Source organism: Dunckerocampus dactyliophorus, chromosome 13 (genome assembly GCF_027744805.1).
Source record: "Dunckerocampus dactyliophorus isolate RoL2022-P2 chromosome 13, RoL_Ddac_1.1, whole genome shotgun sequence".
Lineage (NCBI taxonomy): Eukaryota > Metazoa > Chordata > Actinopteri > Syngnathiformes > Syngnathidae > Dunckerocampus > Dunckerocampus dactyliophorus.
This window is the reverse complement of record NC_072831.1, coordinates 30,007,048-30,034,497: the sequence shown is the minus strand read 5'-3', so window position 1 is coordinate 30,034,497 and position 27,450 is coordinate 30,007,048. Positions and strand designations below refer to the sequence as shown.

Genomic DNA, 27,450 nt, shown 5'->3' with positions numbered 1-27,450 from the left:
TAACGCGGAAGTATCGCGAGATGTGCCACTAGGCTACGCTACCTTCGTGTGACTATCATGTAACTGACAGCTAAGCCCGCCAGCACTTTCTCAACGCTGTTAGTGAATAGCCGCTGCTACGCTGACGGGCGGACGGCAAGAAGCCACAGAAGGGGTCAGCAGTGGCGGAGGAGTGACAGTGTGGAGTTAGTCCTGTAGATTTACTTCTATTGACAGTGTCAACGCTTCCTAACACACACAAGAAGGGACGGGAAGGGGAAAAATAGGGAAAGATGGCGGCCGCGGCCTCGCCGGGCTCCGGCTCGTCCACCCCCTCGGACTGGATTGTACTGAGAGACGGCTGCCTGCGTTGCGACGAGGAGGGCCTGCGAAGCCTTTCCTATCACCCGACCCTCAATGCGATCCTCGCCGTCACAAGTAAAGGGGGCATCAAAGTCATTGACGGCACTTCTGGGGCCATTCTCCAGGCTTCCACGCCTCACGGTAAGCACCGGAGCTCTCCCGGGCTCGGACAGCCACACGAAGCCTCTCGTGATTGTCAACACTTGGCTGAAAGTTGGACCCGAGCTACCGCTAGCAGTGATTAGCACTTGATCGTTGGGCCTAATGAGATGATTGAAACACACTCAGAGGTATGACGTGCCGCTATGTTTGACATCATGTTGGAAGGTTTGCTATGTTTCCAGTGTTTACAAGTCTCAATTCATGACACAGCCACCGTGCAAGCTAAGCTAATGGAAGCTAATAGCTTGGCGCTTCACTTAGCACTGTGCTGGGTAGCAGCCTTCCATAGCCATGTCCGCTCTGTCTATAATGACCTAAGAGCTCAGGGGTTTGTCTAATACAGTAGTAGACTCAAGAGTAGCCCAATAAAGTGACGCATCAACATGACTACGTGAATTGTATTGCCTGAAAAACAGCACATGTTAAACTGCTTCGTTTTAGTCCTTGTCATTTTTTTTTGGTCCGGTTAAAACAAACTCCAGCCTGTTCGTTTGGTCACGTGTGAAGGCAGTCCCCTGAACCCAGGATCGGTGTGGCATAAAATATGGACCCTATAAAATGTGTACTCCTGCCGGTTTTGCGCATGCGCTAAAATCATACACATTTTATGCATTTATCCCTTAACTTGCATGCGCCAATACCAAATGGGTACAAATTTCACAAGATCCGTGTTTTGTGCCACACCGGCACAAACAGGCCCACCGACACTGCCCCACAGATATGTCTTGCAAGTGGACCCATGAAAAACAGGGCTTTTATTTTGAAGGCCGGAAGTGTATTGTGTGTGTTTAGAATGTCCTTTGACGTTTAGTCAGCATGACAAATCCTGCTACTGTTAATTGTTTGGTATTATAGGGTGTTAATATTATTGTACTATTATGATTTCATTTTTCCGTTTTTTTTTGTTTTGTTTTGCACACTCCTCTCTTCTCAATCAAGCATGCGGAAGTTGATGTCACTGTCACGTTCATCCTCTCTAAATAAATAAACCGACTGTCTATATATACTGCATGATTATGCTGTCCAGCAGGAGAGCGTTAAAATCATGATATATAATATGAATAAAATCATGAAATAATCATGACGAGGAGGCCCAAATCGTATGACGCTGGTTGCATTCTCAGACTACTCCAAATGGCAAAAAAAAAACCCTGCCCTTAAAGTACCCACAAGGCATGCTGGGCAACTTCCAGTTGGGGAAGTGTGCATGTGGGCTTCCCAATAAGCCTTGTGGGTTATACATTTCTATAAAATCGTCATTAGTAATGTTTTACATTTATTCAAGATTCAAGAGAGTTTTATTGTCATGTGCATGGTAAAACAGCAGTTATACTATGCAATGAAAATCTTATTCTGTTCATTCTCCCAAGAAAAGAAAGAAAACACAAGAAAGAATAAGAATAAGAACATAAGAAACATAAACATATATACCAATAAATTAAGCAACAACAAAAAGAAGAGACATTAATACAAATAAATATACAAATAAATAAATAAATAAAGTGCTATACTTTATACTTGTAAGCGTTTATTTAGTTACCAGAATATTCCATGTGGTACAGTTACATCGTGTGTTCCACATGTGTAACTTTAATTTGTGACACTACAGTCATGGCTGCCCTCAGAAGGCCACTTCTAACTGTTGAAGAAGTGTAAACATTTTATTGTATTATGACATCAGGGCCATCAGTATGTAAGTAACATTTTATTTATAGTGGAATCCTCATTAGCGTCGTTCATTTTACCGGGAAGCCACAGAGGTGTTCCTCAGGCCAGCTGTGAGACATAATTCCTCCAGCGTGTCCTAGGTCTGCCCCGGGGTCTGCCCGGAACACCTCACCAGCGAGGCGTCCAGGAAGCATCCGGACTAGATGCCCGAGCCACCTCAACTGCCTCCTCTCCATGTGAAGGAGAGGAGGCACTCCGTAGTCTCGTTCTTTTGGTCACGACCCAGAACTCATGACCTTCGGTGAGGGTGGGAACATAGATCCACTAGTAAATTGAGAGCTTTGCCTTCCAGCTCAGCTCTCTCTTCACCACGACGGTCCAGTGCGGTGACCGCATTACTGCAGACACTGCGCCGATCCGCCTGTCCACCTCACGCTGAGATACTGAGATACTCCACCCACGGAAAGCCCTCGCTCGCAACCCGGAGGGTGCAATCCACCTTCTTCCGACTGAGAACCATGCCCTCAGCTTGGCAGGTGCCGAGTCTCATCCCAGAAGCTTCACACTCAGCTACGAATCGCTCCAGTAAACACCGATGGTCACAGCCTGATGACTGCATCAGGACCACATCATCTGCAAATAGTAGAGACGAGAGCCTGAAAAAACTGGACCCTCTACACACCTTGGCTGCGCCTAGAATAGGGGTGGGAAAACTGAGGCCCGCAGGCCACATCAGGCCCGCCAAGCGTCTTAATCCGGCCGACTGGGTATTTCCAAATTCCTGTTTTTAAACCTTTTTATCTTGGAAACTGTAGTTGGCTTCGTGACTTGCACTGCCACTGTGGCACATTTGAGTTACCAAAATAGTCAGATGCAATCTGTAGCTTGTACAAAATAGCCATCCAAAACAACACAACATGTGTTCATAGTTGATATTGTCGCAGCTGGACTACCCAGCATGCCTTGCGGACATATGTTTACGTACTATGTTTAGCGCGTAGTTGTAGATTTATGTGATGCGTTATAACTTGCTATGCATGTGCTTCCGTTTTGTTCCACCACGAGAAAGTATGTCGTTCTGCTTGATGCCATCTATATATAGACGGCCCCTTCGCCACATTTTTTTAACCCAGTGTGGCCCGCAAGTCAAAAAGTTTGCCGAACCCTGGCCTAGAAATTCTATGCATAAAAACTATGAACAGAATCAGCGACTTGTGCATCGTTTCGTCTTGCAAGTTGGGTCAGCCGTGACACCCATCGTGATCACAAGTTTTCAGTTAATCGCCATGTCTTTTATGCAAGTATCTTAAGAATATGAAGATAAAGATGAAGCCGAGTTCCCCAAAGCGGGGTACGCCAATTGTCATAGAGGGTACGTAAATAAAAATGAAAAACAATTGGCACCTAATACTCCCAGTTACGAGCGCATTTAACAGCAGAGTGCTCAGTCATAGCAGAAGGAAGGAAGGAGAATTGGCATGAAGTTGTTCATTGTTCTGTGGGAGTTCAATGAATGAATAAGTACCTTAGTTTGATGATTATGTAGTGTATTAAAAGTGTTTCATCTTAAAGGTGTGACTCAGGTGGATGTTCCAATCCCCGCCCTGTGAAAACCTGGCAACGTAAGTGTGTGTCAGGATGAGAGAAAATGAGGCTTTATCGGTGCTTGTGTGTATTTTTCTACTTTGAATGCTGCTTTATCATGTTTGTTCTTTCCCTTTCTTTTTGGTATGGAATTACTATACACACTTATATCACAGTGATTGCAAGTGGACCAAAGTGAAGCTCAACCCAACATCTGTCTGAAATCAAAAATATGCAGGATGATACTTGGATCTCCAACAGATTGACATCTTATCTATTTACCAGTGCTCTTGTATTTGACCATGCAAAATACGCCAGAAAATAAACCAGAAACATAAAGTTAGTTAACCAATTAATCATGTTTAATTCAAATTAAAAATGGTTTATGTTTTTTAAGTGTGCAGGAGTGGGTGGGGGTACATGGCTTCAAATCAGATGTCTGAAGGGGTACGCCACTGGTCTAAAGGCTTTTCCTTCATGCACCAGCAGCCAAAACACAACTGGTTTACATGTTGAACTGATATTCCTCAAAGGTGTAATAATGCAAGAAGTCAATCTTTGTTGAATGCTAAAACACGACAGAAATTAGAGCTGCAGAGTTGGGGGGGGGGGCTGACTTAGTCAAACATTAAATTCCCTTACAGTATTCATCCTTGAAAGCAGACCAATTACTGTAGCTTTGTGTTTTAGACAAATCAAGTTATTCACATATCAGCTTTGACGTTGGACATTTGTGCCTCTTTTCTCACACGTTGCGGACAAAACCACTAACTGTTTGTTTTTGCTTTATATTGATTTGGCCCACCTAGGGCTGAACGATTACTCAATTAAACGGGCTTCAGATTAATCAACTAAGAAAACTGGTTAGTTGGTCAAATCCTCAATTCTAAGTCAAAAATCTGATTGACACGTTATCGAGTTTACAGCTAGCTTTACTGGCAGACAGGGAAACAAACGAGCAAATGCACGCGTTTGTAGTGGCAGTTAAATCTCCAGCATCCCAATCAAACCAGTCAAGTTGGTGTGAACCTTAAATGAAATCCAACCCCATGGGGTCATCACCGTTCAGATTTTTTGACATGAAGCTGTATGACATCCCCATCAGCAATGGACTATATTAACAGTGACTTACCCCCCATGTGGTCCCGCGAGTCTAGTTCTGGTCAGATTTCCAGAAAGAGGAACATAGTACCGCTTAGTTGCTGGGTCATTTAAGCAAAGAGTTTGGCTTCTCAAAACAATATGCATTCAAAAGAGTAATACATTTGCATCATAAACATGTTTCCTCAATAATCAGACCTCACATGTTAATGTAGTCCACTGCTGATGGGGATGTCATACAATTTCATGTCAAAAAATCCAAACCATCCCATTGAAAAAAGTAATTGGTTACTAGAAAGGTTGGGCATTGTTTGAATTTGAACGATCCTGGTTTTGATTCCGGTTCCTAACGATCCTTGATTTCGATGCTTTTAAGAGGCAGGGCCATAAAAGTCTGCATGTTTAAATGAGGGTGCTGACCAGAGCTCTTTTTGGATGAAATGTCTGAAACGCCATGAATTTTCAAGATTCAAGAGAGTTTTATTGTCATGTGCATGGTAAAACAGGTAGTTCTGCTATGCAATGAAAATCTTATTCTGTTCATTCTCCCAAGAAAAGAAAGAAAACACAAGAAAGAATAAGAATAAGAACATAAGAAACATAAACATATATACCAATAAATTAAGCAACAACAAAAAGAAGAGATTAATACAAATAAATATACAAATAAATAAGTAAATAAATAATTAAATAAATAAAGTGCTATGAGTGTGTGTTGCGTGCGGCGTGTGTGAGTGCTTCGTTGAGAAGCCTGATGGCCTGTGGGTAAAAGCTGTTTGCCAGCCTTGTGGTCCTGGACTTCAAACTCCTGTAGCGTCTGCCTGACGGTAGGAGTGTGAATAATGAGTGTTGTGGATGTGTGCTGTCCTTGATGAGGTTGTGTGTTCTTCGTAGGACTCTAGTTTTATAAATGTCTTGCAGGGAGGGGAGGGCTGCCCCAACAATGTTCTGTGAGGTCTTGATCACCCGCTGGAGTGCCTTCCTATCACGTGTTGTACAGTTACCGTACCAAACAGTGATGGAGGCGGTAAGGACACTTTCGATACATGAATTTTGTTCATGATATGAACTTTTTATCAACCTTACTATCAATTTCTTGCAGGGCGACTATCAACTAGTATATAAATATCAAACTATTCAACATGAATATAAATGTTATCAAGTTTCTTTTTACAGAAGGACACTTTGACAAAAGATGTTTACCATACTTTGAAAAATAAGATACTTTGTTTGCTGCCTCAGTGTTGGTGTAAGACACCCTTCTTTTGTTACAAGTAAACAGGATGTAGCCTAAAGCGCTCTTATTTTGAAGGTCGTAAGTGTGTTGTGGAGGTAGAGATGGTCCCTTGACTGTTGCTAATAGAGACGGACTGTGCACATGAATAAACTTGCCTAGATGTTGGCGAAGCTCCCGTCCTTTATTGACACCCAACTTCCATGACATCAGCGAGCATCCTGAAACCCTCGATTCCATTGGCATGACACAGACGCTATTTATTGTCGGACTTCCCTGATTCTGACTGCTAAGAGGAAGTCAGACGTAGCGCATCAAAGACGGGGGCACTCACCGCAAATACTGAAAAAGACCTGTTGGAACCCGCATGAACCCAAGATTCACCCAGAAAAGTCAAGTTTGGTGGAGGAATATCCAGTATGGGGGTGTACAAGAGGTCTGCAGAGTGGATGGCAACATCAGCAGCCTGAAGTATCAAGAAATACACGCTTCTCATTACCTTCCAAATCACAAGGGCGCGCAAATTCTTCAGCAGGACGGCACTGCTTCTCATACTTTAGCCTGGGGGGGGGGCGATATGTTGATATTAGAAAAATATTGCTATTTCTTTGAAGCATGATATCACAAACAAACATATCGTTCATATCGATATAGACTAGATTTACGCTGTAACTCCGGAACAGCCACCCCTCGCCATAAGCGCAAACTCCAGCTGGCACTGGGCCTCTGAGTGGCCAAGCAGCGGCGAACACCAGGCTTCGGAGCAACGACACATCGCACCGGGGGTGGCTGTCGCTAGCTAGCACCGGGCTTCAGAGAAGCTACACGTCTCACCAAGCACCATCTGCAGCATTTAAGCATTTCAATTAGTCTCCATACATTGAATGGAGACAATGAGCTAATTGTACCCATAGTGCTGTGAAAGACATGATTAATCAGGCATTAAACCAACAAAATGCCCCCAAGTATTTTTGAGTTGCTGCTGACATTTAAAAATCTCCTCTTAAACAGCACCCTATGTCCTAGATTGTTCTTTTGTGCTTTTAGTCTTGAACTCACTTTGTGGGCAAAATATGGGGATATACCTGTGTATCATATAGCACATCAAAGCTCCTGATAGTCACCAGACATGAGCATCACTGAGCATGTTTGGGGTTAGAAGAACAAGGATGCTTGGAAAGAGTCTTTGCCATTCCAGGTGATTTTATCACTTAGTTACTTGAGTCATTGCTCCGGGCTCACAGGTGTCACACAATATTCATTCTTCTTGCCAAGGCACCCTGACTTTACCTTGTGATGTTTTTTCTGGCATGTTTGTGTTTTCAAGGGAAAATATCCTTTGTACTGTACATAATTTTGCTATGCGATAAGACTTTTGTCCAAGTACAAGCTAACCTTTCTGTCCTAATAATTGGGAAAACTATCAATGGAAAAAAACAACAAAATAAAATCAGGACAATCCAGTAATAACACAAGGTAAGATGAAACAATGAACATTATCACGATTTGTCAGGCCGTCTAAACATCGAGTGCAAGAACAATGGGGATGTAGTTGTAAGCAGGGGTGTCCAAACTTTTTCCAGCGAGGGCCACATAGTAAAATGAAAGGATGCAAGGGCCACTTTGATATGTTGTAAAACCCACATCAAAAAGAGCATCCCGGCAACTGTGGACCCTCTACAGTTTGCATATCGCCAGAACCGGTCCACAGATGATGCAGTCAACACTGCCATCCACACAGCCCTTTCTCACCTACAGGGCCAGAACACATATGTCAGAATGCTATTTATAGACTATAGCTCTGCTTTTAATACAGTCAGCCCCCACAAACTCACAAATAAGCTCCTCACACTTGGCCTGTCTCCCTCCCTCTGTAACTGGGTGTTTAACTTTCTAACAGGCAGGCCCCAGTCAGTCAGAGTCCACAATCGCACATCCAGCTCAAGAATTGTGAGCACTGGGACCCCACAGGGGTGTGTGCTGAGTCCGCTCCTCTACACGCTCTTCACCTACGATTGCGTGGCCTCCCAGAACAACACCAGCATCATTAAATTTGCGGATGACACTACAGTCATCGGACTGATCACTGGTGGTGTTGAAACATCATACAGAAGAGAGGTGGCGGACCTCATAGCTTGGTGTCGTGATAACAATCTCCTTCTCAATACAGATAAGACTAAAGAGATGATCATCGACCCAAGAACAAGGGAAAAGGAGCCGCATAGACCCCCGTTTATTCATGAGACTGAGGTGGAGAGGGTGAAAACCTTCAAGTTCCTTGGCACACACATCAGCGAGGACCTCACCTGGTCTCACAACACCCAACAAATTCTGAAGAAGTCCCAAAGGAGACTGTACTTCCTGAGAAGACTGAGGAAATTTGGCATGTCCACCACAATCCTGAGTTGCTTCTACAGATGCACTATGGAAAGTGTCCTTACCGCCTCCATCACTGTTTGGTACGGTAACTGTACAACACGTGATAGGAAGGCACTCCAGCGGGTGATCAAGACCTCACAGAACATTGTTGGGGCAGCCCTCCCCTCACTGCAAGACATTTATAAAACTAGAGTCCTACGAAGAACACACAACCTCATCAAGGACAGCACACATCCACAACACTCATTATTCACACTCCTACCGTCAGGGAGACGCTACAGGAGTTTGAAGTCCAGGACCACAAGGCTGGCAAACAGCTTTTACCCACAGGCCATCAGGCTTCTCAACGAAGCACTCGCACACGCCGCACGCAACACACGCACACACTCATAGCACTTTATTTATTTATTTATTTATATTAATGTCTCTTCTGTTGTTGTTGCTTAATTTATTGGTATTTATGTTTATGTTTCTTATGTTCTTATTCTTTCTTGTGTTTTCTTTCTTTTCTTGGGAGAATGAACAGAATAAGATTTTCATTGCATAGTAGAACTGCTGTTTTACCATGCACATGACAATAAAACTCTCTTGAATCTTGACATTGAGATATGTTAAGAAGCTATATGTAACTCAAGAAAAAACTCAATTTCACCTTTGTAATATAGGTGAAATGCCACTAAAAATAATATATTTTCGATAATAATACAAGTTTATTCTTGTAAAATTGGGACTTTTATTCTTCATTCGATTATGACTAATATTTTGACTTTATTCCCGTAAAATTATAGCTGTTTTTTTCCATTTCTGCTGATTTTTTTACATTTTCTAACTTTCATTTCAGCTTTCCTCTTGTAAATGTTCTTGTCGTAATTATAAGTTTATATCTTTTAAAACAATAATGTATTTTTTCTTTATTTCAACATTGTTACTAAAATTATATTTTTCCTCATTTTACAAGTTTATTCTCATAAAATTGAAACTTTTTTCTCAAACTATTTTTTTTCTCTTAATATTTTGACTTTACTCTGGTAAAATTTCTGCTATTGATTTTTTTTCAAAGTTTCCTTGTCAAATTACATTTGTAGACTGTGCGGTGGGCCGTTGAAATCACAGCTTAGGGCCACATTTTGGACACCCCTGTTGTACAGGGAGAGCGAAGCGGGTGACACACAGTAACAAAGTAATACTTAGGGGGAAATAATTCTACACTGTATGTATATTTAGCTAGATGTTTACCCATTCGCAAAGATGTGGACAGTTCAGATTTTTAGCAAGAGACAACTGTTGGCCAGCCATTGAAAAATGGTATTGTGCACAGTGAGAGGAAACTAGCGCTGTAGCTGCGGAGCCCAATATCCAAAGCCCAACGTGAAACTAGCTTGACCACGGTCCACCACAGACATGTCTGCATGGTGGTGTTGCCTTTTCTTCTTCCTGCGGGTGGCGCGAGTCGATTGGCAACAGGCTTTGAGGTGCCTTACCGCACCTACCGTGTTGGAGTGTGGCTCAGAGTTACCAACGTGATACGGCAACCGGATCGGCCCGATCTCGTGGTGGAAGCCAATATTACCCCATCTTCACAAATACAGTAATCCCTCATCTATTGCATTTGTCTATTGAAAGTGTGTATGCAAATGAGCTGATGTCTGCTTTGACACACATTGTGAACTTTAGAGTATTTCCTGATTATTGCATTTAATGAATGGGCATTTTATTTACTAACCCCGAAAGCACGCGACCTGTGCTGGTAAAATAAGTGTAACAAGTAAAAAAAAAATTTATTCTGAATGGAAAAACAGAATTTGGGGAAAAACTAAAATGGACTTCATAGGGCCCTGTGAAGGCTTTTCAGGCTCTGGCTTCTCCTTGGCACTGTTTCTCGCCAAAAGACTGGACTGCACTATATTTGCTTACCGCGTAGATGCTTGACGCCATCAGCTACGCTTGTCACTATAGCAAATTTTGCTCTTCGATAATTTTCAGACAAATTATTGTCGATAATTGATTGACATTTTTTGAGACTATTTTTTCATGAATTATATGGCATCATAATGAGTGTACATCATATCAAAAGCACTGTAAACTGTAATTACTCAAGTGTATTTAACATTGTAATTGGAATGTCAAGAGCTTTTAAATACATTCAACAACATAATAAATTAAACAAACAAAAAATCAGTGAAACTGAAATGGACTCAGTCTCTTTTAGCAAAAATTGCACTTAAAAATCACAGACCTAACCAAACTGTTAAAAAATATAACCATACACACACACACACAAGCAGTTATGTAGTGTGTGTGTGTGTGTGTAGTGTAATGTTAAACTAATGCAGGGGATCATATTTGAGTTGGACCACATATCTGTGGTGGCGGAGTAAAATGAAATGTTTCTGATGGCCTTCAACACGTCTTCCTTCTCTCACTTGGTTATGCAGTTCATACTGTCTGTCAGACATTTCTCCAAATGTTGGCTTTTCAACGGTACCAAGGTTGCACTTCCTTTGCAATGTAGCGAGCGACACCGTCTGTGAGCGGAAACCATTTTTCTCCTGTTTATTTTGTATTTACTTTGCCGACCAAAGGCCTCAGCAAGTGTTGACTGGAGCTGTGGTATTCTGCTTGGAAACCATCGCTTTTGGGCCTTCATGTCAATTTATCGAGGACGGCAAAATGATCAACTGTTTTTTGTTTTTTTTTAAATCTTTCCATTAATCGATTTATCGATTACTGTGACAGGCCTACCGTCAATACTTCCAGTCTCCCACTTAACGTGTAAAATAGGGACTGAAAAATTATGAATACACGTACCCCAAGTGTTGCTCAAATGTGAGAGGTCTACCGTAAAGCACCGTGTATAAACCACACTTTTTTTCCACTGGTAAAAAGCATAAAATCGGGGTGCTGTTTATACACGATGACAGGTCTGTGACCAGGTGCAGAAATTGACGAGAAGCCCATTTTAGAATAGTCGTCTGTGGGTCAGACAGTTGCTTTGACTTTAGCGCCCTCTGCTGTACAGTTGCTGAAAATGCTTGTGTATACAACTAACTTATCTGACGGCTGTCTGTAGCTAAGCTAAGCTTCCAATGTCAAATACAATACAACGTTGGAGTTTATTCAAATTCACACCGAAGCAATGCAATAAAATAATAATAGAGAAAAAGAGAAGCAGTGAAAGATAAAACATCAAAACATCTCTGAAAATTGCAAATTTCTTTATTTTGATTTATTATTATTATTATTATTATTATTATTATTATTAATCTGTGCTTAGCCATAATATTAAATATCTAGATGCCGAAGTTCAGATTTCTCCTTTATTCTTCTTTTTGAAATTGCGTAGTACCATTACGCATGTTGATTTGAGATGAAAGAGTTGGCAAGCATTTATGAACTAAAAAAAAAATTTTCCCCACCATGAGCCTGAAAATGGGGGTGTGGTTAATACACGGGTGCGGTTTATACACAGTGCTTTACGGTACTCACTTCTCATTGAGCATTTATTTTAGAGCCTTGAACAGGCGTGTTGTGTGCATTATGAGTGAAGCAGCAGCCGTATGAAACCCAATTTATCCATGTTTCTGATTGTGGTGGATGTCAAATTATTCACCAATGCCTTAGCCTAGCTCATTATGTGTCACATTCCAACCTTTTTATTTCTTTTTTAACATCATGTTGTGTTTTCTTGTGCTCCTGTCCCAGTTAAACCGGGTGGCCGTGTCCGGTGTCAGTACTTTCCAGCTGTGGATAAGGTGCTTTTTGTTGACGACTATGCAGTGGGATGCAGGAAGGACCTAAATGGCATCCTGCTGTTGGACACAGCCCTCCAACCTCCAGTTGCCAAACCTGAGGATCTGGTTCAGATGGAGCTTCCTGTCACTGAGGTAATAGAGCAGTTTACGTGCACTTTCATGATTTCTATGAGCCATTTCTCCTGGGTGGAATGATTATACAGCATACAAGATTTTGGTGCACTAGTTCTCATGGATTTTAGATTTTCTGTCATCTGCATAGGGTCCAAATTTTACATACAGAATAGCACAGTGGTGTCCAAACTGCGGCCTGTGACTTTTTTTTTATCAGTCCATGGCACATTCTAAAACAACCCAGCAAAAATGTAAACATAAGCAGTCAATTGACAAGAATGAAGCCATAATATTAAGAGAAAAATAGCATAAAGTAAAATATTAAAGACTAAAATGTGTAATTAAAAAAGTCATAATATTATGGGAAACAAATCAAAGAATAAAGTTGCAAACAAGTCGTAATATTACGACAAAAAATTTACAACATTCATTCATTCATTCATTCATCTTCTATGCTGCTTATCCTCACTAGGGTCATGGGTATGCTGGAGCCTATCCCAGCTGACTTTGGGTGAGAGGCGGGGTACACCCTGGACTGGTCACCAGCCAATCGCAGGGCATAAATGTATAACAAGAAAGTTGAAATATTTGTTTGTAAAAAAAAAAAAAAAAAAAGCAAAAATTTTAATGTAAGGAGTAGAAGTTCATACTAATAATATGCTTTCACTGATCACACAAAGCTGACATGCAGGCTGTTTTAAAAAAAAAAAACAAAAAAAAACATCACAGCATATTTACATGGAGTTGGTTTGAAAAAAAATAGTGGCCCCCACATCCTTTGATTTTGTCAGTATGCGGCCCTCAGTGGAAAGGACAGCCCTGGTATAGGCTGAAATACACAGTATATGAACTTCTTGTTAGTGATAATGATGGACTGCAGCCTTTAGGGTCCCTTTGCCAGCATAAAAGGATTTGTGGAACACCAATTATTGGATTTCCCAATACTCTTAACAACAGGAATTTCCAAGGAGCTTAGTGAAGCTCTATGTAGATTTACACAAGCTGGGAAAGTCAGGGGTGTCCATCCAATATTGACATCGGATGTCAGCGAGTACAGTGGAACCTCGGTTAGGGCCCTGTCACACCTTGACGATTTAGGCAGCGCATGCCTAACGTGATAATTTTGATGGCATACGTTGAACTACCGATGTTTTTTTTTTTTTTCAATTTTGGGTGTATACATAGCGTATTCATAACGAGGTCTACGTAAACATGACGTATTAGTAACTTATATAGAACGTTTCTGTAATTTATAGACAACTTATATCAACGAATGCGTAGCGTGTTGCCGGTGTTCACAATTTATGCCCAACGCCTGTCACACTTTGACAATTTAGCCAGCTTATGCCAACGTATGAAAAAATTGGCCAATACGCTGGCGTACGGCCAATCAGTTATGGGTAAGTTTTGTATAAGTGAAGAGCACGCTGAAGCACGCCGGCATACGTCATAGTACGTTCAAGTCGTCCAAAAATTTTGTGCCTGCACAAAACATTTCGACGTATGTCAACGTATGATTAATACGTCCCGCATCCGCGGGCAATAAGTCATGCGATCGTTGACGCCTGTTCAAACAGACATTTGTAAGTTATTTGTAAGTTACGTACAAGTCAAAATATGTCAACATACCTTGAGACATAACTGTCTTCTTGGCAAGTGAAGATGGAGAGGAGAAGAGGCTGTCGTGTTTGTATTTGCAGGTAAGTTTGCAGCTTGACCAGTAGAGGGCACTGTGACACTGGGAATGGAACAAACTTTAGATTTTTTTTAATCAACTTTATTAATGCATTAGCGAGTCACAAATCCATGAGTGGTAGCGTATGCAGCCTACACCAGGGGTCTCAGACTCGCGGCCCCCGTCTTAATATGAAAAATTAATATTCGTGTGGCCCGCAACTTTGATATGAATGACACTTGTGTGCGGAGCTGAACGAACCAATCACGGTGAGGTATATGGTCTCGAGGGCCGGACCTCGGCCGGGCAGCATGTTCAACGCCTCACCGCCTTAGCTCGTTCGCTCGCTCATTCATTCATTCATTCCTCCACTCAGCTGGGCAGAGGAGAAGCCGTGAAGCCGCTGACTCCGCTCTGTCAGCAAATCAGCAAATAAATGTCTGTGATGACTATAAAGACTCTGACGGAAAGGACAAAATAATATCAACAACCACAATGACAATGCTGCATTGAAACAGTCACACATAATAGTAGTCATGAAATGATGAACTATGATAGTGATCACAATGATAATACTGCATTGAAACAGTCACACATAATAGTAGTAATGACATGATGAACTATGATAGTGATCACAATGATAATACTGCATTGAAACAGTCACACATAATAGCAGTCATGAAATGAACTATGATAGTGATCACAATGATAATACTGCATTGAAACAGTCACACATACTGTAATAGTAGTAATGAAATGATGAACTATGATAGTGATCACAATGATAATACTGCATTGAAACAGTCACACATAATAGTAGTCATGAAATGATGAACAATGATAGTGATCACAATGATAATACTGCATTGAAACAGTCACACATAATAGTAGTCATGAAATGATGAACAATGATAGTGATCACAATGATAATACTGCATTGAAACAGTCACACATAATAGTAGTCATGAAATGATGAACAATGATAGTGATCACAATGATAATACTGCATTGAAATAGTCACACATAATAGTAGTAATGAAATGATGAACTATGATAGTGATCACAATGATAATACTGCATTGAAACAGTCACACATAATAGTAGTAATGAAATGATGAACTATGATAGTGATCACAATGATAATACTGCATTGAAACAGTCACACATAATAGTAGTAATGAAATGATGAACTATGATAGTGATCACAATGATAATACTGCATTGAAACAGTCACACATAATAGCAGTCATGAAATGATGAACTATGATAGTGATCACAATGATAATACTGCATTGAAACAGTCACACATAATAGCAGTCATGAAATGATGAACTATGATAGTGATCACAATGATAATACTGCATTGAAACAGTCGCACATAATAGTAGTAATGAAATTATGAACTATGATAGTGATCACAATGACAATAACTGTAATGCACATCATTGTAAAAAAAACTATAATCATACTGCTGATATCACCGTCGCTGTAATAAAACCAACAACATAATAACACCCTGGTTAGCTCAGTGAGTAATGTGGGGAAGTACGTATGTACTGTGAGTGTGTGTATGTACAGGTATCTCTGTATGTGGGGAAGACTTCATATATATAAAGGTGCAAGAATGTGTGGGCGTGTAATTGTCACTGAGAATGTATGAAAGGAAAGGGGCCGCCCTCCACCTCCCAGAGAGCCCCGCCCCAAATAGCCAGACCGAGCCCCCGCCGCCAGAAGGCCACCAGGCCCACAGGGGCAGGCAGCACAAAGATCAGCGCCCCAAGAGCCAGTCCAGAGAACCCACTCCCCCGGGAAGACAAGCAAGGGGCCGTAGAGAGGTAATCCCAACCAAAGACAGGGCACCGGCGGGCCGGAGGACAGCCAACCCCTGAGACCAGCCCAGGGATGCAGGAGGCACACCCCCCACCCACCCGGCGGAGGCATGGGCGGCAGAGATGTATCACCCAGCACCCGACCCCACGGAGCAAACTTCTGTATGCCCCCCCCCTCCAAATAAATAAATAAAAGCACACACACATACGCACGCACATACACACTCCTACGCACCCACGCACACACACACATGCGGACACACACGCGGGTGCGCACACGCACACACACACACACACACTCACACACTCACACAGGCGCACACACACAGTGGTCGACTGCCCAACACCCAGAAGCCTCGCTCTATCCCCCATTGGTAACCCAAGGAGCAGCGGAGCCGGGGACCCCGGGGTCCCAGACATACAACCCAGAACCCGCGGCGCGGAGAGCGCGGACCGCCGGGGAACAGGAAGACACCAGGCCACCCCATCCCAACGGTAGGATGGCGCCAGCAAGGCAGACAGAGGAGCTAGCGAGTAGGAAAGCGGGCAAATGAGCAAGTGGGCGAGCAGCCAGGCGAACCACCACACAGCGCCAGCCAACACCCGCGGGGCAGCAAACCCCGGAGAGGCAGCGGGAGTGCCGCACCCCAAGCCGCAGGGAGGACAAGCACCAGACCCGAGAAGGCGAGACCAGCAGCAGACCAGCCGACGGACCCCACCAGCCACCAGAAGCCAGACCAGCCACATGCCACCAGAGCTGACGGCGCACCACTCGCGCACCGGAGCCCCACCCCCGACAAGCCTGCAGACAGACTCGGGGAGGCGAAGACACAGACAACGGCCCAGCACAGCACAAAGAGCAGCGGCGACAAACGCCCAAGCGCCTGGCAGAGCACGACCCCCCCAGCAGGTCTATATGCATATAAATGATGGCCGAAGGGGATAAATGCACATTTAAGGTTACTTTTACCTGCACTGAAGACGTGATCCTGGGTGTGAGTGTTCCCAAAGACGCGATGGCAGCGAGACGGCACACGGACACCACCTTCCTGTTTTGCCACAAGTTATTTCTTGAATTCAGTAGTGTTTCTCACCTCAATTACTGTACCCAAAATGGAAAGTTTCAAGCATTTTAATTAAGAAGGTGAGAAACACTATCGAATGCAAGAAAGAACTCACAACAAAACAAGAAGATGGTGTCCGTATGCTATCTTGCAGCCACATCATGTCTTTGGGAAGAGTACTCAGTAAAGGTAAAAGTGAGCTCAAATATTGATTTAGCCCTTTCATTACTCATTTATTTGTATTTACAATTGTTGTATACATGTAAAACTATACGGTGGATGAATGGTTAGCATGTTGTCCACACAGTCAGGAGATCTGGAAGACCTGGATTCCTTGGGCATCTCTGTGTGGACTTTTGGCCAATATAGACTATTTTGACTGATCTTTCAAGGCACACAGAATATTGTGTTCTATGGCTATGCAAACATGGAACCTACCAAAAGAAAGATTAGACTCCCATCTTTCATCAGGAATGAAAAGTTTGTTTCTACCTTTTTTCGTTCTTTACTGATCAGCAGTAGAACATAGGTACATTTCAGGAAAATATCAGTTCCCGACTAAAAAAGGGAGAACATCAGGAAAGGTCTGGAAGAGCAAAGTTGGGAAAGTGTCTGCAGCTCTACGATTAGAACTGTCCCTGGCCCTGGTCCAAGAAGCAAAAGAAAAACAACCAGCCATGGATGACAAAACATCAATTTACTAACTATCGACCAGTTTCCCTGTTATCTCAATTTTCTAAAATTATGGAGAAGCTATTAAATAATAGGTTGGACAAATTTATTAATAAGAATGAATTACTAGCAGGCAGTCAATATGGTTACAGAGCCAACATTTCAACTTCTATGGCACTACTCGAAATCACATAGGAAATCACTACTGCTATAGACAACAGAAGATGTGCAGCAGCTGTATTCATGGATCTGACAAAAGCCTTCCATACAATTAATCACAATATTTTAACATCAAAATTATAAAGGTATGGAATTAGAGGATTAGCTTTGAATTGGGTTAAAAGTTACCTAGAAAACAGGAAGCAATTTGTAAAGCTAGGAGAATACACATCTGGGAGTTTCTACACCACGTGTGGAGTACCCCAGGGGTCCATACTGGGACCAAAACTGTTTAATTTGTACATCAATTACATTTGTAAAGTAACAAAGGACTTAAAATTGGTGTTATTTGCGGATGATACCACTGCCTTTTGTTCTGGTGAAAGCACACAAGAACTCATTAAAAAGGTCAAGGGTGAAAAGGTCATATTAAAATCATGGTTTGACAGGAACAGATTATCCCTGAACTTAAGTAAAACTAAAATAATGCTATTTGGAAATAGCAGAAGGGATACGTACGATCAAATACAAATTAATGGCGTGGACATTGAAGAAGTGGAAGAATATAAATTCCTGGGGATCATAATAGATGAAAAAATGAGTTGGAAATCTCATATTAAATATACAACAAAAGGTGGCGAGAAATATTTCAATATTGAATAAAGCAAAATATGTTCTTGATCAAAAATCACTCCACACTCTTTACTATTCCTTAATATTACCCTATCTAATGTATTGTGTGGAGATATGGGGTAATAATTACAAAAGCAATCTTCACTCACTCACTGTATTGCAAAAAAGATGGGTGAGGATCATTCATAATGCCAAGTATAGACAACATACAAACCCTCTATTTTTAAAATCACAGATATTAAAATTTGCAGATTTAGTACACTTTCAAACCGCTAGAATAATGTATAAAGTTAATAAGAACTCGTTACCCAAAAACCTCAAAGTATTTCTCTATCAGAGAGGAGAAATATGATCTTAGAGGAAAATTAAACCTAAAACATTTATATGCCAGAACTACGCTGAAAACCCACAGCATTTCTGTATGTGGAATTAAATTATGGAACGGATTGAGCAAGGAACTCGAACAATGTACAGAGATGAGCACATTCATAAACAATACAAGCAGTTGACATTCGCTAAACACAAGGCAGAAGAGTGTTGATCATCACATTGATTGTTCTGTGATGCTTGTTTTTTGTCTTTGTTTTTTTTTGTTATTTATTATTATAGGACTGTCATATAAAACATGAGATGGAATGCAGGAAGTGAATAATATGTACTGTACTAGATGTGGAATGGATGGGGGTAGGATGAAATAAGCTTTGCTTCTTCCTACTCCTTTTGGACATGTGGAACCGGAAGAATGATTCATGAGCTGTATTCCATTGTAACCTTCATATTCAAATAAACTAAACCACACCAAACCAAACCAAAGCAGCTTTGTGTGAAAAGATAAATTTCAAGCATAACTTCCACTTTGACACAAATATTTTTTGCTTTTGTGAGGGCTGAAATATCTAAACTACTAAACCAACATAAACAACACCAAAAAGGCTTGTTTCACATTAAAAATAAAAAATTATTTACAAATAAATTATTTACAGTTTTCACATTTGGAACTAAACTGTGCGTTCATGTGCATGTGTTAAAATGTCCCAACAATGCGTAACCTTCTGCAGGCTACACTCCTCCACGCTCTCACTTTCTCCTTCCTGTGGTGTGTGATTTTTCCATTGAGTACCTGATCCCTGCCAAGCTCTTATCAAATGCACATCTGCCGCCTTGTGACTGTTTTTATGGCTTATAAGAACGTGTCAATACGTCTTTGGTATTGAATGAGTTAAGAAAACAGCTGGACTCGTGCTGTGTATCAATAACACGGCAAGATGCGCGTCATATTGTAACGCTATGCTAACCGGAGAATGCACGCAAACCGAGGCAAAATAGTGGTGTGCATTTTTGCCTCATCTGCAATATTTTGACCAATGAATATGTTTGTGTTGTCAGGCCCAGCAGCTGCTGTCAGCCTGTCAGGAAAAGATCGATGTTTCTAACACAAAGGGCTACGAACTCTTCATTGTACAGCTTAAAGAAGGCCTGAAGAATACCTCACATGAGACAGCAGCCAATCACAAAGTGGCCAAGGTGAGTCAACTTAGACAACTTGTTTCAACTTTCTGCTCTGCCATGTTAAGAAGAGACGTTACATCATGAGCGTGCCAATCAAAGTAATGCCAATCTAGAAGGGCGGATCATTTGTAAAGTCATAGCTGGGACAGTTCATTCTGTTTTTTTATAGTGTACGTTTCAGTGTTTCCTGTGCATTCATTTGTGTGCTCATAAACACATTATAACGGGACTTTCTGGGAATGTGGCCTGTTGTGGAAACCTTACAGTACAGGGTCTTTTGGAGTGCGAGATGGACAGGCGGATTGGTGTGGCATCTGCAGTGATGAGGACTCTGCATGGGTCCCTTGTGGTGAAGAGGGAGCTGAGCTGAAAGGCAGAGCTCTCAGTTTACCAGTGGCTCTACAGTCCTACACATCTATGGTCATGAGCTTTGGGTAGTGACCCAAAGGACAAGATGGCGGGTACAAGCGGCCAAAATGGGTTTTCTCCGTTGGGTGGCTGGGCTCTCCCTTAGAGATAAGATGAGAAGCACTGTCATCCGGGAGCGACTCGGAGTAGAACCGCTGCCCCTCCGCATTGAAAGGAGCCAGATGAGTTGGCTTGGGCACCTGGTCAGGATGCCTTCGGGACGCCTCCCTGCAGAGGTGTTCAGGGCACGTCCGACCGGTAAGAGACCTCAGAGAAGACCCAGGACACGTTGGAGAGACTGTCTCTCCACTGGCCTGGGAAACACCTCAGGATCCGCCGGGAGGCGCTGGACGAAGTAGCTGGGGGAGGGAAGTCTGGGCTTGCCTGCTTAGGCTGCTGTCCCCGTGACCCCACCTGGGAAAAGTGGAAAAAGGTCTTTTGGAGACTGACATGACAATGAGCTGTGAGTGCTGCTGTGGGCCCCTCCCCCATCTAAAAGCACTCACAGGCAGCTCTGTCCTGTTTGTGACATAAAAAAACCTGACGTTATTCCTCTTTCCTACAGTGTGCATTACAATTACACGTGAATGCATCATGGCCAATTAAGCAAATTTGACAATGTCGCCTTTATGCCTCCCACCCCCACCACTGCCACAAAGAGACTGTAGTCCTGTGTTTGTGTGTCACTGTAGTCCAGTGTGGCTGGTATACAGTTCCGTATTGGCACCGGTGCTTCATATTTCAGCCCAGCCCTGGAACCACTGGAGCAACAAAGATTGCGTATGTCTCACCAGATGAATGTAATTGTCTGATGTAATGGCGTACACATGAACTGGAATGTCTCACTTGGCTGCCCTCAAGGCAAATACATTCCAACTCTTCTGTTGCGTCCCTGTTGCGCCAAATGTGCATCACTTCTGTGAGTTTACTAATCGTGTCGTCCTTTTTGTGGCTGCTCCTCTCAGTGGGCAACGGTAACCTTCCAGCTTCCCCACCATGTGCTGAAGTTGGTTGCCAGTGCCATTGTCAGTGAGCTGAAGAAGATCAACCAGAACATTGCTGCCTTGTCTGTGGCCTCATCCATCATGGACAGACTCTCCTACCTCTTGTCAAGCGCCCGACCTGAGCTTGGGGTGGGCCCTGGGCGCTCTGTAGACAGGTGAGTAATCTGCACAATAAGGAATAAGCTCCTAGATTTAGTTTCCGACAGCAAAAAGTCATTGGCTGTAACAGAAAAGCACCAGCCTCTGTCGGTGGTGAGGAATGTCCGGTATAAACGCTCCACTGAGCAAGGCAAAGAAGACTACGCCAGAAGGAGGAAGCAATGTTTACATCAAGGGTGTCCAAAGTGCGGCCTGTGGGCCATTTCCGGCCCGCAGCTGTGTTTTTTTTATTGGTCAGTTGCACATTCTAAAAATATAATTTAACAAGCAGGGGTATAAGATCCTGCCCCAAGTGGAGGATTTAAGTACTTCGGGTTGAGGGAAGCATGGCGCTCGAGATTGACAGGTGAATTGGTGCGGCATCAGCAGTGATGCAGACTCCACATTGGTCCGTTGTCATGAAGAGTGAGCTGACAGAGTTTTACATTCCTCCTGTTAATAAAGCCTGGGCTGATAATGCTCAGTTGATAGTGTGTGTGATAACTGAAAATTAGAGGTGGTTGAGATGCGTTGAGTAATTTGAGTACCCATGAATTCTGGGCCACATGGGGAAAATTGGTGGCCTGTTGGAATTGTCTAAACTTCACGTCCCATATGGGGCTCCTGGCATAATGTAATGATAAAAAGCTGAAATGTCCATATTGGTAACTAGTAGAACAAGATTTGTCCTTAAATGTACGTATGTAAAATAGCTATCAGCCTTTTTACAAACAACCCCCTCAATCAAATCTTACAAAATACATATTTTCCCCAACGAATGTTGTTCTGATGCTCTTTATCTTATTGTTCCCTGTAGATCTTTAATGTACAGCGAGGCCAACAGGAGGGAGACGTTTACATCATGGCCACATGCTGGGTACCGGTGGGCTCAGCCCGATCCAATGGCTCAGGCCGGGTTTTACCACCAGGTAGGTTCTCGATAGGGTCGGGCATCCTTTGAATTTGAGCGGTTTCGATTCCGGTTCCGAACAATTCTTGATTCCGACTCTTTTCACAGGTAGGGTCATAAAAGTCTCCAAAGTTCTTGGATGAAACGTCTGAATGTCGCCATGATTTTTTAAAAATGATTTGAACGTTTTAAAATTACTTTACGATTAATTTCTCACAGGGCTATTTATAACAGTATACAAATATCAATCCATTGAACTTGAACAAACATGTTGAAGTCCCTTTACATAGGAGTACACGTTCACAAATGATTTTTACTCATGAAAAAAATGACATTTTTCTGTTGTTTGTGTTGTGTCGTGTCTTATGATTCAGAATAGACAAAGTGTAACTTAACCATGTTACGGAGTTCCTACTAACCTGCATGCAGAAAGTTGATGTTTTGATTTAGAATATATTGGGGGGTTTTTTGTTTTTTTTGTTTACAAATTCTCTTCAACGCAATAGTAATTTGACGGTCCCTAGTATAAACAACCAGCAATTAGAGCAACACTTCCTGTGCAAGCTCCCCGCACCATTAAAGAGCAGTCCGGGTACAGTGAGGGGGAACTAGCGCTGTTGCTATGGAGGCGAATATCCAACGTCCAACGTGAAACTAACTTAATCATGGCAAACAACCACGGTGAATGGAGTAACACTTAACGAGGCGTCTGGTCAACTTCCTGGCTAAAGCTAGGGTTAATGTCAGGTGGTTTGTCTTATGAAAAATGACACAGCCATACGTTAGCGGGATATTTGAGTTTTGCCACTGTATTCGCAATATAAAGTATCATTTGTTTGCTGCTTCAGTGTTGGCATAAGATCGACGTCATTTATACCTTACCTGACTGGTTGGAATAAGTCCGGCATAGTGCGTCAAAGACAGGGCACTCCGCTTCTTCTTCATTGGTGTTATGCTGCCATTTTTGGCGCTTGGCGGGCTGGCCAATCACCGAACATAGGCATCGAAATTTTAAAAAATTAACCATTCCGGGAGAATTGGAAGGTTAGTCCCGGTTCCCATCGCTGCTCGATGCCCAACCCAAGTTCTCGATAAATGTTAGTTTATGTCGCTGTCCCCAAGATAACGTAAATGTACGACATGACCTGAACAGACAATACTGACAATTGGACAGCAACAAGTCATGTGCAAAATGCATGATGAGTAGTGCAGCTACAGTGATTATGACGTCTCCTTATCCATCTCCTCCATAGCCTGCCTCAACAGGGGATGACCGAGCCATGTGTTTCACCTGCAGTGTGTGTCTGGTATGTTGGGAACCTACAGATGAGCCGTGGTGAGTGAAGATTGTTTTCCAGAGAATGCAATCAGGACTGACTATATGTGAATAAACGCCATCTGCAATTTCTCCACCAACCCTCCCAGGTCTGAACACGAGCGACATTCCCCCAATTGTCCATTTGTAAAGGGTGAGCACACACAAAATGTTCCCTTGTCAGTCACACTGGCAACCAGTCCAGCCCAGTTTCCCAACAGCCCCGACTTTTCGGACAAAATTGCCTGCTACGGCTTTGGCAGCTGCCCACAGTTCCTGGCTGTTGCCACAAAGAGGGGCAAGATCTGTATTTGGGATGTCTCGAAAATGATGAAGGTCAGATCACACATTGCTATCACCTGTGCATTTTCTTTAATAGCTGGAGATAAAAAATTGTAGCAATGGTTGATATGTGTAAATATTGTGGGCTTAACAGGTACACCTGAAGTTTGATATTAACCCGTATGACCCAGCCATCCTGAAGCAGCTGATCCTGTGTGGGGGTGAACACAGCCAGCAGACACTGACAGAGTCTCGGACACAGAGTTTGGCCTGGATTGAGGAATCTTCCTCCTGCTCGGACCTGCCCAAGCTGGAGGGAGACAGGTGAAGACCACACACTATATAATCACACATGGGAAACTCCAATGTCAACCACAATCCGTCCACACACCATGTATGGCAAGGTTCCCCAACCACCGGGAAACTTTCAGGCGCAATGATACAAAAAAATGAAAATAACTATATGACATTTTATGTAAATGCATGTCAATTTTGGAAATAGCCATTATTTTATTCAAAAAATAATATACAGTTAGAAATTCCAAAGTTGTTGCATGTTTTTTTTTTTTTTACACCAGTCAATGGCGGAAAAACAGCCAGAGCAATGTCTCATTTTGGCACACGGCTCACCACCCTCTCGCTAGCTCGACATTGACGTCGACATGTAGATTAGAACCCTCGCCTCCTCTCTTCTTGTTCACCAGATTTAAGCCCTAAGTATGCCTCACACACTATTCAATGAATTTTAAAATATAAACTGTATGGCTACTCAACCACTGAGGGACGATAATGTAAGATGATGGATGAACAGACAGAATCGGACTCACAATGTAGCCTTTAGTCTGGTCGTCATTCCAGTCAGGACTTATCATCACATACTGTATTAACTTGTGTTCACCGCACTCAAATTTTGAGGCTGGATTGATTGTCGATGCTAGTGCCAATGTAGCCAAACGTTTACATTCCACAGCACACAACTATAGTGCATTCAAGGACCACCGAACAAAGTGCAAAATCTCAATACTTGACGACAATAGTACACAGAAAGATTTTTGTAACTTTTGATTAAATAAATGCTTTTTTCCAAACAGTGCAGTGCATGTAGCACAGCTAGTTAAACAGTAGCCTACCAGAAGTCATTCATTGTGGCGTTCATTCTCCAGCATGAAATTTGTCTTCTTCAGCGTCAGAATTGAACAGCCGCATAATTCCTTCATCACACACTCTATCAGTCTTTTTCTCTCTTTTTCGTTGTCGCTCTCGGTGTCAGTTTTGGTAAATTAGCTGTCCTTATCATCACGCAGTAGTCTGGTCTTTTGAAACCCGGTGGTGATTGTGGATTTTTTGACACACTATAAAGAAAGACGCACTATAAACCTTGCAATCCTACCTCCACTCAGTGTTCCCGGCGTCACTCGTTAGCGCCAATGATGAGACGTGAGGCGCTGTTCTTCATTGGAGTTTAACATCTGCTGCGGAGCTGTAGTAATGCTACACTTGATCAAACGTACGTAAGCTTTGTGAGATCAAAACACGCACGCTGCATAGGACATTCAAAACGTGATATCAGCGTCCGTTTCAATCGTCCAATTCACTACTTCCTGAAGCTGCATTCTCAGCATCATCGAACTGTAGTTCTTTTAGCCAAAAATTAGCCGCACCGCTGGAAAAGATGCAGGGTTCAAAGAGCAGCAAAAATGAAGCAGGTTATACACTCAATATATGATTACCGACTTGTGGTGATTGAATGAAAGTAATCCTCTGCACTGTCAACATTATGATTCCTGGTATTAAAAAATTATTAAAACGTTTGGAATCTGTGAATAAGTCACACTTATGTTTTTGTGTTGTATTGTTCTTCTGTTGTCATTTCCTGACTACGTATTTACTCATGTTGTTGTAGTGATGACCAGCTGGAGGACTCCGACAGTGATGAACATTCCCGGTCTGAGTCAGTAACTGGTATGATACACACACGCACACACACACACACACACACACACACACACACACACACCAGGAATTTGTGTTTATTTGTCTTTTGCCACCTGGTGCCCTCAGTGTCGACATGTTAGACCAGGGGTGTTTAACCTTTTTTCCTGCAAGGGCCACATCATGGAAAATGAAAGGATGGAACTTTGCCACTTTGATCTTTTGTAAAGCAACACATGTAGATGTGCTAACAACTTATACACAGTATGTACGTATATGTGCATGGCTCAGATCAAGGGTACCCAAGTGTTACATTTAAAATGTTAAACTGGTGGATAGACCTTGGTAATGTTATCAACACAAAATTCAAACATTGCAAAACACACACCCAACATACCAGAGCTGGAGACATCTTCCATTTCCCATAGCAACCCTCCCAAGTTCACTCTTTCTTAAATGTAAAGTACATAACTCGGTGTCCACTCGGTGTTAGCCTTTTGTTCAAATTATCTTATTTTACTCTTTTATACACAAAAAAATCACTTTAGTTGCAGAGTTGAGTAATTATTCCATGAATATATACCATTGTAATCATCATGGGGTTTGTTTTTCCATGGAATTATGTTCTGCAAAATTTTCATCGGCAGGAGGACACGAAGATTATGTACTTTTCACTAATGATTACACAACAGTTATTAGAATATTTGAATAAAACACATTAGAAACCAATTTCAGACATCATTCTTTAATTCTAAGTAGAAATCATGACAAAATGATCAGAGAAAATATTGTTAATTTCACAATAAAAGTAGACATGCTTTACATGTAACATTTCAATGTCCAAATATAGACACTTTTTACAACATAGCCGTGCTAGCGCAAAATAAAAACATGAACAGGCTTAATTTATGGTTTGGTAAGCTTCCTCACTCTATAAACGTCAGAGTGATAGGGATAGTACACATTGTTAGAACAACAGTTTCAAATACTACTCAAGTCAAGTTGAAGACAGCAAAGGGTACCCTTGATCTGAGCCATGCACATATATATTTCAAGAAAAAAAATGCATCTTAGCTTTGTGATGTAGGTGGAAAAGCCTATTATTAGCATGAACTTCAGTCTTTGCCTTTTCCCCATTTTTGCTCTTATTTTCTCTCAAAATTTTCCAAATATTTAAACTTTCTTCTTAAATAATTTCCGTAAATTTTCTTTTTGTAATATTATAAGACTTTATTTCCCCAACCTAACTTTCCAAAAGGTTTGTTTCTCATAATATTATGACTTTGAAAAAAAATGACATTTTTCTTTAATATTTCCACTCTCTGCTACATTATTTTTCCTCATTATCAGGAGCTTATTCTCGTAAAATGACAACTTTTTCTCGTTGGAATATGACTTTTTTCTCTCGCTCAAATTTTACGTTATTCTATTAAAATTACAGGTCTTCTTTCGATTTCTGCTGTTTTTTTTTTTTAATTCTCGGAAATTTTGTACTCTGAATTCTGACTTTATTCCCATAATATCTGGAGTTTATTCTTGTAGCATTATAACTTTTTCCGCAACTTAATATACAAAAAAAATACA

General features: G+C 41.9%; 1 protein-coding gene across 1 annotated transcript in view; it reads left to right on the top strand.

Moving 5' to 3' along the window:
* Positions 1 to 27,450, top strand: part of birc6 (baculoviral IAP repeat containing 6) — a 122,509-nt gene continuing 95,059 nt past the window's right edge. The window contains exons 1-9 of the mRNA XM_054796633.1: positions 1 to 483; positions 12,173 to 12,354; positions 19,755 to 19,892; positions 21,251 to 21,444; positions 22,245 to 22,356; positions 23,591 to 23,673; positions 23,763 to 23,988; positions 24,089 to 24,258; positions 25,838 to 25,896. Of these exons, the coding sequence (XP_054652608.1) occupies positions 273 to 483; positions 12,173 to 12,354; positions 19,755 to 19,892; positions 21,251 to 21,444; positions 22,245 to 22,356; positions 23,591 to 23,673; positions 23,763 to 23,988; positions 24,089 to 24,258; positions 25,838 to 25,896 (1,375 nt within the window). The 5' untranslated portion in view covers positions 1 to 272. The remainder of the gene's footprint in view (positions 484 to 12,172; positions 12,355 to 19,754; positions 19,893 to 21,250; positions 21,445 to 22,244; positions 22,357 to 23,590; positions 23,674 to 23,762; positions 23,989 to 24,088; positions 24,259 to 25,837; positions 25,897 to 27,450) is intronic.